The 13,256-nt window shown below is 50.9% G+C and overlaps 1 protein-coding gene across 5 annotated transcripts in view; it reads right to left on the bottom strand.

The window, feature by feature from the left end:
- Nucleotides 1-3,677: 3,677 nt before the first annotated feature.
- PTPRE (protein tyrosine phosphatase receptor type E) overlaps nucleotides 3,678-13,256 on the bottom strand; it is a 147,404-nt gene continuing 137,825 nt past the window's right edge. For 4 of the 5 annotated variants that reach the window (XM_064488537.1, XM_031461988.2, XM_031461989.2 and 1 more), the window contains 4 exons: nucleotides 11,976-12,101; nucleotides 10,883-11,049; nucleotides 9,027-9,162; nucleotides 3,678-7,032 (listed from right to left, as the gene is read on the bottom strand). In XM_064488537.1, the coding sequence (XP_064344607.1) occupies nucleotides 6,958-7,032; nucleotides 9,027-9,162; nucleotides 10,883-11,049; nucleotides 11,976-12,101 (504 nt within the window). In that variant the 3' untranslated portion in view covers nucleotides 3,678-6,957. The remainder of the gene's footprint in view (nucleotides 7,033-9,026; nucleotides 9,163-10,882; nucleotides 11,050-11,975; nucleotides 12,102-13,256) is intronic. The other variant, XM_064488535.1, reaches the window with a different exon arrangement.

The following is a 13,256-nucleotide window of genomic DNA, read 5'->3' as shown; positions in this document are numbered from 1 at the left end:
ATTTTCTAGAGTGGGAGGTGCCGGATTAGAAAAGCTATTACAAAAAAAATGTTTTAAAAAACACGAGTCCGCAGGATGCCTTCATTTAGCACGTTTCTGGGGGAGCATCAGGCAGGAATATTAACCATTCAGCCAGGCTGCGTTTGAGAAGGGGGTGCAAGAAATAAATGCTCACCCACGCGCTGTGTGGCTTGGTGACTTCTCTGAGCCTGATTCCAAGTGAGGAGCAGCCCCCTGACGGGAAGTTCTCAGTAAACAGAAGCTATTTTTACATTTTAATCTTCAGGCTTTCTTATCCCCAGTCTCTCCTGGACTTTTCTCCTCTAATTCTGTACCAGCCAATTCTTGCCTTCCTTCGGCAAAACCCTGTACCCCCCGGCACACAGACACAGACGTGCACACATACACGGGCACGTATACACCCGTACACATGGACACACACACACACCACACACCCTGCTCTCTTCTCTGCCTGGGACTTTCCCCACCTCCTGCTTCATAAGACGGTTCCCTCAGCCCTGAGCTCAGCGCCAGTGAGACTCCCTCCAAAAGCCTTGCTCACTCGCACTCCCATCTCCCGGGCTGGGCTGGGCTGGTCCCCGGCTCTGTGGCCCGGAGCCCTGCTGTGCTTCTTGGTAGAATGTGGCCCAGTGGAACCTGGACCTCTCCACTCCTAGGACTAAGCTGTGTCCATCCAGGAAGGCAGACCATGGATTTACCGGTCCCTCTGCTCTGGTGACCAGACGCAGGAGGTGTCTGAGATGAAATGATCTTAAAGCCCACGGTATTTTTATTAAAAGGAGGATGGACAAAAGAAAACAGGACCAAACCAAGAAGGAGAAGGGGCCGCCCGGGGCGGGGCCAAGGGCTGGTTCGCTGGCCTCTGCCTCCCCGTCCACAGCTCCACGGCTGGACGGCTCCTCCCCCTCCTGACCAGCCAGCCCCCCACAGCCCCGCGGGACTAGCCCTCATGTTTGGGAATAGGGATCCCCTGCAACCCTGGCCACATCCAATTCGTCTGGACAGAAGTAGGGAGTCCAGGGGTGGGGGTTTGATCGGGGCCACAGTCAGCAAGTGACAGTGCATGTTGCTCCCAGCCACCCTCACGTGACCAAGATCCTGGAGAGAACTTGCAGGCAAGTCCTGGGGTAGGAGCCCGTGGGGGGTCAGTTTTTCCCCGGGGAAGTTTGCCATCAGGGGCAGAGAAAGGTTTTTGGTGTCTGGGCATCTGGAGTTCATCACTGCCGGGAGATGCGGAGGAAGGAAGGAAGGGGAGGCCACCCTCAGCCCTAAACAGAGTCAAGACCGAGGAACTTAGGCCTCGGCTGCCGGGCACGGGGGTGAGGTGTCCGGATTGCTGTGGAGAGATTACGTCGCAAATGTCAGGACCATAAAGCAAATTCTAGCTACTTAACGAAAAATGATTTAAGATACTGTGGCTGGGATCCTACCATTTGCTGGGCTGTCTAGAAAGTTCCTCTATAATTGCTGTTGAAATCATCTCCCCAGACACAGCAGCGTCACTGCAGCCACAGCTCGAGGGACCCTGGTTCTGGCGCCGTGCAGACCCCCAGCGCCCAGGCCGTCTCCTGGGCCTGGTCGCAGCCTCCCTGCTGGTACGAGCACCACGTGGGCACCCGAGCACCCAGTGGTCTGTAAGCCGGGGGGTCATCCATATCGCTCTTCACAGAGGAACGAAAAGGGCCCGTGACTCGTTCCCGGGAAGCCCCTCCTGGCGTCGACACGACGGCTTCCCGGAGTGAAGGTCTGGTTTTGTATGTTTGTTGGCTGGGTCATACCGGAGTCAGCCTTGCGTTCACCGGCCCCACCTCCAGCCTGGCAAGTCCTGAAGCTTCCTGGACAAGGGTCACTAAATAGCCATCGATGACTGTCCTTTATAAAATATCGAAGGGAAACATTTATAACAGGAATAACAAAGGGTCGTATCGATGTTTTAAAAAGAATCACAATAAATCAGTGAGGACAGGTCAAATGACACAATTAGGAACATGGATTAAAAAGTAGGAACTGGTGATTCACAGATGAAACATGAACAACAAACGTGTGACAGCACGCTCAGCCATGAAGTCAGGCAAATGCAAGCATGAGGCAAGATAGATTTTTTTGCGTCTCCGTTTTACAAAGTTCAGAGGCTTGCTGTTGTCCAGGGTCAGTGGAGAGATGGCCACCATCTGCACCATAGGTGGCCAGATGAGTTGGGACATCCTTTGGAGGTGGCAATTTTTCTGACCCAGGAACTCCACTTCTGGGAAGCTCTCTGTTAGAGAAACTTTGCACGTGAGAGCAAACACATTTGCACAACTACATTCGTCATAACACCGCAGTGTAGCAACGCAGGCTGAGGGAAACCGCCCGACGTCCACCACTGTCCACCTGCAGTGGTTTACACCGGGGATGCCAAGCGCCCTCAGACAGGACGAGGAAGTTGCGCACATGCTGACACAGCCAGAGGCTAACACAGAGCATTAGACAAAAGGGCAAGTCGCACAACAGCCCACAGGCGGTGTGCTGTGTCTTTCTAAGATGCAAGGTTTCCACTGATAACCTCTTCAGCGTCAGGACGTATCTCAGCACCGATGGCGCCTTGGGAGAGACAGCTGGCAGTGTGCTGGCTCTCTCACCGGAACGCGAAGTGGATTTGGCAGTCTTGTCATCCTGGATTTGATGCTATACCAGGAGTCTGACCCTGCTGCTCTGAAAAACAAACCATCAAACCACAGTCCGTGTGTTTACGTAGCTGTACGCTCTAAATCTGCAGATAGCTGTCTGGAAGGACGTACCCCAAAGTTATCAGTGGATTGGGGCGGGGAAGAGGAGTCGGGTGAAGGGCCAAGTTCACATGCGCTCTTTCTGTTTGGTTTGAGCTTTACAACAAACACATCTCCCTGTGTTGCTTCGGTGGCACCATCTTTTGAGACCAGGGGCTGGTGACCCGGGTGACAACTCCCCACCTGGGAGTCGGAGGAGGGGAGGCCGCAGGCCGAGGAGGCCAGAGGCCCTCCTGGCTGCCGAGCTAGTCTCGTGTCTAGAGCCTGGGTTTGGGGGGCGGGACTGTATCCTGGGGCGGGGAGGACTCTCCCCCAGAGCCACCCAGTCATGGGTACTGCCACAGAGCCTGCTGAGCAGCACACCCCTAATCCGTGCCCTCCAACCCCAGCCGGGCACTCACCTCCCCCGGCCCGGCCACCCTGCCAGTACCTGGTGCCACGTCAGTACGTCTCCACCTGACAAGGGGCTCCTCAGGGGCAGGCCTGGCGTTTGTCCCCTTTCGGCCCCTCGCACCCTCCTGAGGCTGTGGGCTTGGGCCGGTTGGTCCCTGGCAGGCTGGGATGCCCGTGTGCACCTTCGCGGCCCCTCCTCCGACCTCTCCTCCCCATCCGCCGCCTCCGGGGGTGCCCCAGCTTTCACCTCTCTGCTTCTGCCTCCCAGGGGAAGGAGCCACCGCACCGAGGGCGGAAGCGATGCGCTCCCTTATCTACCACATAGACAGACGTGCAGACGGACAGACCCAGAAGGAAAATCAACGCTAAACCCAACGTAGAGCAAAGAGCGGTCACTGCTGGTGGGTTTTTTTTTTTTTTTTGCAAGGGGGGGGTGAATTGAGTGGAGGGAGGAGAATAAGAGGTTTTCAAATCACTCATTTTAACAACTATAACAAGGCTTATAAAATTTATTTATTAAATAAATACAACAAATAGTAAAAAGCATCTGTTTAAATCCCAGAGTATGGGAAAGAGGAAGCTGGTGTGTGGGTCAGGGGAGGGCGGAGAGAGAGCTGGGACCACCAGCGACACAAGACGTGTCAAGCGTGGGGGGCCTCACAGGAGTTACTACTTAAGAGGAGAAGCAACATTAGAAGGATTTCCTGATTCCACCTGGCCGTGGGCTTGGAGCTCGCTGCCATCCTCCCTTCTGAGATTCTGAGAAACCAGCGCTCAGCGCGCAGAGCCCTGTTCGGATTCCAGGGGGAACGTGCGCCCCCTGCAGGGCGAGTTATTTGACTCCATGCTTCACGCACGATGAGAACTGGGCTCACCCACCGGCCACCGCGCTCACTCTTGCCAGGGGGGCTGCTTTATGCCGTGTCCGAGCTAAATTTTAGAAGCCGTAAAATCATCTTATAATAAGTCAGCGCTTACCTCCTAACGAATGTCTTGTCTAAAGGGATTTAAGGCACAAGGATGGGAAGAGGAGACTGCAGTGAAGAACGAGACGCAGGCTGAGAGTCAAAGTAAAGATTTATCCTTGTATCTGAATGTTTTGGATCTTGCAATTTGCATATACAAAGATTTCAGCGACATCCACTGGCATTACAGTCAGAGCAAGATCAAATTATAAATGTAATAAAAGAAAAAAAATGGTAGTTGAAACTGAAGTACATACATATATTATAAAGATTGCACATAAATTAAACACAACTCAGGTAAGCAAAACTGAAGTCTCAGTTACACATACATTTTTAAAAATAACATGGGCATGTCTCCGAACGCTGAAACAGAGGTGTCAGGCTCATTTTAAAAAGTTTTTAAAAACACATAAAAATACCTTTTAAAACACTGGTGTGCATTCTTCACTCGTATAGCACGTGGAGAAAAACCGCACAGCGAGTCACACAGTGACTGGTAAAGCATGGAGGTCAGAATGGTGGCCTCCTAACCCCTATTTGGCGTCTGAATGCAAAGGCAGGCAGCAGAGAGAGACGGCTTCGCCAGCATGGCGCCGTTTCGTTATGTACACGGACCTTCTTTGACCAAAGGGAGAGAAGAGAGAACTTTCTGGGCCAGACAGACAGGACACCGAGTCCCAGAGTGCCCACCAAGACTGTTGGACTGGGAGGCGGTGTCAGAGGCCAGAAGGCTGCTCTTACTGGGCCTCCTGTTCAGGCAGGTGCTGCCCTGAGTGCAGAGGGGGTCCTGAACCCAAGGGACCGTGGCTTCTGCTATGTTTTCCGAACCAGGAGGGCCGAAGTGCAGTGGACACGGGGGTGGGCCAAGGGAGCAGAGGAACACACATGGGCGCTTTCCTGACGGCACCACCAGGAGGTCTGCCTTAATCTCAAGATGAGAGATGCCACTTAGACCATTAAGGGGCCTGCAGGATTCTGGCGAAAGGTTCCTAAATCTGACCCAAAGACATGCACCTCGGCCCTGACTCTGGACCCCATGTTGCCTTCACCCCAAACAGCGGCTCTGTTTCTAGGCTTCGGTGCTCACTCAGTCTTTTCTCTTCCCCTGTAGTCAAAGAAGGGCTTCAGGCTTGGGATTTTAACAATGACAACAAATGGACCACCTGGCGGGTCTTGCAAAGCACTCTCCGTTTTCCTCCCCGGCCCAAATGCATGCTCGTGTGCCCAGAAGGGAGATGGGCACCTCCAGCTGTGTGTGGCCCAGGGCAGCAGCTGGTGGTGATGGCAGCGCTCGCAAGTTGTGCTTTTGTCCGTCAGCTGGGCGCCTCCTCCGGCCAGTGGGCGGGGCTCGGAGGTGTGGTGGAAGCTTGATGCCTTGGGCCTGCTATTGGGACTTAACCGACCCTGGGATGAAATGAACACTAGAAACGAACACGGGATAAACAGGGCGATAGGAAGGTGCAATCAGTTACCAGTGGAAATGGCAAGTAAGGCCTTTAGACTCGTATTTCTTTTAAAAAGCAAAAAAAGTACCCCCAAATGCGCATGTCCAATGTGTTCAGAAAGGTAGACCAGATGTCTTTTTGGTATTGTGCTCATCTAGGCACCTGAATGTCTCAGACTGATCGCTGTTAGATTAAACCTTTCTACATGCATCCTTTCCCCTTTTTTTTGGTCCCAAAAGCCAATCCCATCTGGCTCTGGGATCATTAGTATCCAGTGCCAGAGGTCTCAGTAGTAACCATTCAAAAATAAGTTAGCCTTCAGATTAAGGATTTCTCTTCTTCTTTTATTAAATATTGAGGAGTGGGACTTAAAAACTGTATAAATCTAGATTTCAAGATTTCTTTTCTTACAGTCTTGGTTTTTACAAGAGACCTTCAAATACCAAAATGCTTCTCAAGAAGTTTAACGCAAAATTGCCTGTGGCTGTTCTGTTTCTACCAGGCGGGCGCTCTTTGCTTCCGTGAGCGTGAGATGTCCGGCTCTACCTGACCTTTTGGAATGGGAAGTGGTTTTTCTGTCACGCGAGTCTCAGAGAACCATCTGAGTCAAACACCCAGACAGACGGACAGCACGAAGCATCGTGGGAGAGAAACTCTGAGGGCTGGTTTTGCTGGACCCACAGCTGTGGGCACATCAGCCCTCCAGCCTTCCCAGCTCACCCATCCAGCCAAGACGGCACGCCACAGCCTTGAATAAATGCATTTCTAAGTATTAATAATAGTCACCAACTACTCTAGTGTGTTTTAGACCTGGACTCAGGTTGTAAAGTCTCCTTTGATCTTTAAATGCAAAGATAAACCACACGGGTCGAGATTAAGGACTGCAACATCCCCTATTACACTGCATCTTCACCAAAGGTTTGCCTTCAAAAACCTGCTGCTGCTCGGGGCTGTGAAGTCAGTGTCAGGGAAGCCCACCTGCCACTGATTTCTGAGTCCTCGACTGTTTCTTAACGACGCTGTGGTTGGTATATTGTGTAAATAAACACACTTGGCATGTTAAGACTTCTAACAGTTAGAGGTGCTGAATGTGTGAAATTATACAATATGAATCTAATGAAAAATTAAAATATTTTTACTGATTAGCAGAAATATATATTTTATGGGATATTATTTGAACTTATACATTATTCCAGTTTTTAAAAGGGGTATTTGAGATTTAATAACTGCAAATGGCCTTTAAAGCATAACAAAATATATACAAAGAAATTAGGAAGGATATTAATGCCAACTATGAAATAAATTAACATGATTTTTACAAAATATACTGACCATTAAATTAAAAATATTTTAAGGCAGGAGTTTTCATTTGAAATTAGCATAATCAGAAAATATATCAATAAAATCTTGTACCACTTTGTAGCAGAATTCATACTGTTCCTGAAAAAGAAAAGCAAGAACACATGAAAATAATATTTTTAAAATATGTGATTGATTTAATTAGGAGAAACAGTAACAGGAAGACATAAAAATTCTGATTAGTAAATAAAATACTGTATGTACCCTAATACACATTGGCTTCTGTTGCCTCACTTAGTTTCTAGGCACATGAACACTTCCAAATAAAGCTGTTTTTCTACAGAGAAGATGTCCATGTTTAGTTGCACCTTAGCTGAGTGTATTTAGGACAGTCTTGGTGAAAGATTCTTTAGGTTTTCATATTTAAACGAAAAAACAACTACTTTTGAACTGGAAAAAAAAAAGTTAGTGTACTTAGCATCAAACTTCATAATGTAACAAAAAGTAACCTATAGAAGTTAAATAGGCTAGGACTATAGATTGTTCTCAAGCCGAAGTTTACACTACAAAAGGGACATTGTTACATGTAAGTGTTACTAGGATGCCAAGGACGATGCCTTACGTCTGCATCTGTGTAAGGCTCTTAACCTATTTCAACACTTGTACAGCATCTGACTCCTGCCTTCCCAGAAGCTCTGTGAGGTGGTTAAGACTAGAGCCAGGTAGGTGGCAGGTTAATGGGGGACCAGCGAGCAGGGTGTGTGGCACCCCCAATAATGGGCACTCAAAGGAAGAAATGAAAGAGATGGAGAAATTGTCGATGGTAGGACTCTTCAGCATGCCTACTGTGCATCTCAGAAAACCCTGTATACACAACATCAGCTGGCAGGAGGTGGACCCCGAAGGTTCGAGTAACAACAGAGGGCAGTAAAAGGTCTGGGTACTTGCAGACCCTGGTCATTTGCTGGCCCAGAGAACATGGCAGATGGGGAAGCAGGAGGGCTGAGGGCAGCTCCCAGCCCCCTCCTCTTCTTTCCCAACACCTTGGGTTCAACCTCTTCCCTAAATTCACACTGAACAAAAATCACAGAGGAGGATATAGCTCAGTGGTAGAGCATTTGCCTGGAAGGTACGAGGCCCTGGGTTCAATCCCCAGTCCCTCTACTAAATAAATAAATAAATAAACCTAATTACCCGCCCCAAGAAAAACAACAAAAATTTACAGGCTTTCAGGTTGAATAAGGCCAAACATTAGCCTGACCGGCCCTTCTGAAATCTCAGTCCAGCTGGCCCGAGGAGGGGCTTGGCCTTCCAGGGAAAGAAAAGATGGGGCAGGAACCTCCTGTCCTGAGATTGCAGGGAAGTTGTCGGGAGGGCCAAGAAGGGATGGGGGGCTCCTCCCTTCCTGCTACTGCGATTGCCACCAGATCCTCAGTCCTCAGGAGGGAAGGCCAAGTGCCTGAGTCAGGATTGAGCTAGCAAGGAGAGTGAGTAGGCTGGGAGGGCAAGGCCTAAAGCGGGCAGCCCTGGGGAAAGGGACAGGCATGAACAGCCTTTAAAATTGCACTTGCGGGGGCAAACAATCACCGGATTTGGTGAGGCGGCATCTCTCCTGCAAACCGGAAGTGTGTGTTTTCACCACCAAGTGCAGGAGGATGTACAGAGCAACTGCTCACTGCATGGATTCCTTAAGCCCCCTGGACAGCGTCTGGAGGCTGAGTGAGACCCAGCCAAGGAAGAGTCCAGACGTACAGTGGAAGGCAGAAGGTTACAAGAACCAGGACTGGAAACGTCAGAGCTGCTTCTGAGCTTGGTCTGTCCGTAAATGCACACTGGGCTCCGGTGGAAGAGCTCACTCTGACACAGCAGCTGGTACCAGCAGGGCCTCTGTCTCGGGGGTCTCATCACAGGACGTCCTGGATGTGCCCCTCCATTCGTGTCCTGCCCAGGGGACAGACCCCAGCCCGAGGAGGAAGGAGGGAGTCTCTAAAACTTTACTGTAAACTGACTGGAACTTTCAGCTTTTTTTCTTGGAAACTTACCTCCCCCCCTCCCCCCACTTGAACTCTTTCGAAGAAACATACATCAAATTCAGCATCAGATGGGTCTCGACTCCTCTGGAAACAGGTTCTTACCAGGGTTTGCACCATATGTGGCCTCTGAAGTCGTAAACTCTTCACAGCTTGGAATACGTCTAAAAGCCCCTCAGCTTTGACTCGTTCCAGAATGTTGCTGAGCGCGATGAACGTCCCTGTTCTCCCGGCCCCGGCGCTGTGGGGAAAAAATGCTTGATGAGATGCCCAAACCAGCCCACGGGGATGAGAATCCACGGCCCCCAGGACTGAAGCAACCGTCACCGCAAGGATCGCGGTCGGGGTTTTTAACGATCACTTGCATGTGGCTTTAGCTTTGGACCAAGAGTCAGCAAATATAAAATCCCCAAGACACTTGCCTAATTACAACAGACAGACTCCTCCTGAGTCGCATCAGGACCGGTCACAAGATTTTAACCTTGCAGAACCGCTCCCCTCTTCCCTGTGTAGACCACTGGTTCTCGGTGGGGCGCCGGGGCCAGTCACACCAGCATCGCCTGGAAACTTGTTAGAAGTGAAGCCCCTCCCAGTTCAGGTCGAGGGGAAAGTAGTCCTGGCCCAGACTCTCCTTGCTGTGCAGGCCCACCTTCTGAGATGGGAAGTGCGCAAGGCGGGGTTTAAGGGGTCAGATAACGGACGAACACTTCCCAGCGATGGAGATCTGAGTCTACTCCATTTAAGATGATCAGTTGCTTGACAGACTGGATATACCCACAAGAGCAGACCCTCTTAGGAGAGAGAAAGCAGGCCTAAGCGAGGCGGGCTTGGCTGGCCTCTTCCAGGGAGCCCTCTGGGGATGCACGGCTGCCCTCTGGGCCCCAGAATCCCAGGTGTGGGCTGGTTCTAAGATTCCAGTCTCTGTGTCTGCCTTCCCACAGGTGGGATGCCCTTGTGGGTCTCATATCCCTGGTGCCCAACACGTGCTAAGCTCAGCCTGGGTTTGCAGAGATGGAACACCGAGGAACTCAGTTCCAGTTTATCCTAAAGGATGTCTGCGAAGGCGCCAGGGACTGCAAACCACAGCATGCGCTCCACCTGCTGGCCAGGCCGGAAGTGCGCCAGGCGGGTCTCAGACAAGGAAACAAACCCTCCCAGCTCAGCTGCACTTTGCTGGCTGCAGGGCTGGGTGCGGGGAGCGGGGCTGGGGGCGGAGTAGAAGGCACTCACAAAAAACGGGAGCCACGTGTGTGGAGAAAGGGACAGAAGCGCAGCTTTAGAAGCAAATTAGGACCCTCAGGATTAAACAGCACAGACTCCGTGGGCAAGAGCTTTGCAAGGGTGGCCAAGGCCCCGCTTGCAGAGGGTCCTGGCACAGAGGGAAGGGGAGCTGGCATGTCCCCAGATCTGGTCAGATTCAGTCTCTACCCCCGTAATGCTGTTTATCCAGGTGTTTGCTGGGGGTGCCTCAATGTGTCCAGGTGTCCCCACCCTCCCACCCTCTGCCCGAGGTGTGTCCTTCTGTCCATCCCTCTGTCCTTGGTCCTGACTTGGGAGCTGGACTGAGAGGCTTCAGGATGGAGTAAGGCTGGGGGCGCTCCATTACGGACCCCGGCCTGGACATCCCTGAGCAGCTCAAGGAGACCCTCCTGTTTGCTGGGTGGGCACCTCAGCCAGGCTGTCTTTCAAAACAAAGACAACTGAAGTTCAGGGTTTGTCTGAGCTGTGCCTGGAAATTTTTTTTTAACACTTAAAAAGCAACAAAGAAATGTGTGTTTGAGTCATTTCCTGACTCCTCCCCAAATACTTCTGCACGTATGTTAAGATGGCCTTTGTGCACTGATGTAAATTTATTACATGCGTAAGGCAAGGTAGAAACTACAGGCCAGGGAAATTATGTTGCTGGGAGCAGTGAGCTGGGTGTGGGGTCTGCATCTGCCCCACCGGGAGGCGGCGCTCACCTGCAGTGCACGGTGATGGGGTGGTTGCCCGTCTGTTGCTGCTGCTTCTGCACAGCGGCGATGAGGTCGATCATGCCCTTGCCCTCGGCGGGGATCCCGATCTCCGGCCAGCCGTGGAAGTGAAACTGTCGCACCATCCGGGTCTGCTCCTCCTGGCGGGCCAGGGGCTGCCCGGTGGGAAGAGCGTCTCAGTGCTGCCCCATCACAGGCCCCTGCCCACCTGGGGTGGGTCACAGTCCGCCTGCCCTCCCAGGAACTCGAGCCAAGACGGGGAGCCCTCCCGAGGTCTTTGGTGGCCAGTAGAGCTCCCATCTGGCTGGCCTGAGGGCCCCAGTCAGGGTGTCTGCGGGCTGCGGTCATCTTAAAGCAGAAAGCTAGTGACGCCTCCTTCTGCATGGGGGTCAGAACACCCAGAGGATGCGGCCCAGAGCCCCCAGGGACCTCCAGGCCCCCTAATGGGGTCCTGGGCACTCTTGCTTGAGAGAACAGGGGTCATCCTTTTTTCTTTTTTTTTTAAAGAAGGCAGGACTCCACTTGTCCCTTCAAGGCTGGAGATGAGTTTCTGAGTCTAGTGGCCCGGGTTGTTCTGTGACCTTTGGGCAAAGCCAGGCTTCACTGTACTGACCATCTTGAGCTCAGAATCAAAGGTGGGCATCTGACCCATGGCTGACACGCAGAGTTCCTAGTCTGACCAGGAGAGGGGCCCAAGACCCCATGGGGAGGGGGACAGCCAGGGACTCTGAAAACGGGCCTGGCAGAGGGCAGCAGAGCGGCCTCTGTGACTCCGCTAGTGCCCGATTCCCTCCTGCCCCTGGCCGCTGCTACTTGTCCTGAGGAGGGGAGGCAGTGGGATGCCTCTGGGAGTTGCCCTGCCATCCTCACGCTCCAGCAAGGAGGTGACACGGAGGTCACATTTACTACATCTGTCACTTGATAACGCGGCCCCCTACTGTCCACACTGACCACTGATACGAATGTGGGGCTCCAGAGAAGCCAGAGCAGCAGGACATTCTGGGACAATGACAAGCGGACCCCGGGTGATGACTGCAGTGTGTTCTGTCCCCAAGAGATTCAAGGTCTTTGGCAACAATACCTGATTGAAGGTGACCAGGAAGTCTCGTACACTGATGGCTTCAGACAGGGTATCGCTCTTTATTTGGATCGTTATTTCTCCATGAGTCACTGAGCCCTCTGTTGGCCAATACTGGTAGCATTTATCCTTGGAGGATAAAATAAGAATTTAAGTCTCATAATAGATAATTTGCTGCTAGCAGTTTGGATGATATGATGCCAAATTGCTCTCAAACCATTTAACATATTTTGTCCGACTGAGAAAAAAACATTACGAATACTAATGTGAATGCTATTAATGCCTGTTGATCAAGGGAACAGAACAGAGAGTCCAGAAACAGACGTGTGTATTTGAAACTCTGATAGAGAACAGAAATGATGTGACATAAGGGGGAGACCAGTCAATAAATGGAGCTGGGAAATCAGTTTTCTATACAGGAAGAGAGAACTGGATCCCTAATTCACACCCGACCTGGCCTGATATGACCACCCCAGCCCCTCCTGGAATTGCACAGTGTACACAACCTGCTCTATCATACATGGTAGCCTTGAACCTTAATGACAAACCAAGACAGTGTAAGACTTACAGTAGAAAACAAAACTGTGAAAGCCTTAGAAGAAAATGTCTTCTCATTGGGGGTATGGATTTGCCAAACAAGATCCCTAATGAGCTCACTGACTATGACACAAAAGACTGCAACATCAGATTATAATAAAGTAACTCCATGTCATCACCAAATACCAAGGGTGAATAGACAGGGAATTAACTGGGACAAGACACTTGCAACACATAACACCAACAAGGCTCAGTACCAAGGAAACGTAAAGAAATCTTATAAATCAGTTAGAAAAGGGCAAAAACACACCAGAACAATGAGTGAAAGGCATGAATAGGCACTTTGCACAAGAGGAAATACGCGATCTGTAAACATACAGAGTGCCTGCCGCCTGACCTCAGAGGGATCAGGGCTGCAAATGAGAGGCGTGGAGAGATGACATTTAAACCTATTTAATTAATAAAAATGAGGATGCCAGACAACATTAAGGATGTCAATAAATGACAGTCATCGTGTCCACTTTGGAAACCATGACCTCGTTGGAAAGCTATTAGGAGCTACCTTGCAAATGCTTTCTCCAATGCAGCATTTTGTCTCTTTGCAACCTACCGTTCCTTGTGCGGCATGAGACACGCACAAGATTGCACCTACAGCACTGTTTGTAAAACAACAAAATGGAATCAACACAAATGTCCTTGATGGGAGAGGGGACAAACGTATGGATGCATGATATATAGTTCGTGCAG

Source organism: Camelus dromedarius, chromosome 8, assembly GCF_036321535.1.
Source record: "Camelus dromedarius isolate mCamDro1 chromosome 8, mCamDro1.pat, whole genome shotgun sequence".
NCBI classification, from domain to species: domain Eukaryota; kingdom Metazoa; phylum Chordata; class Mammalia; order Artiodactyla; family Camelidae; genus Camelus; species Camelus dromedarius.
This window is presented reverse-complemented; position numbering and strand designations above follow the sequence as displayed.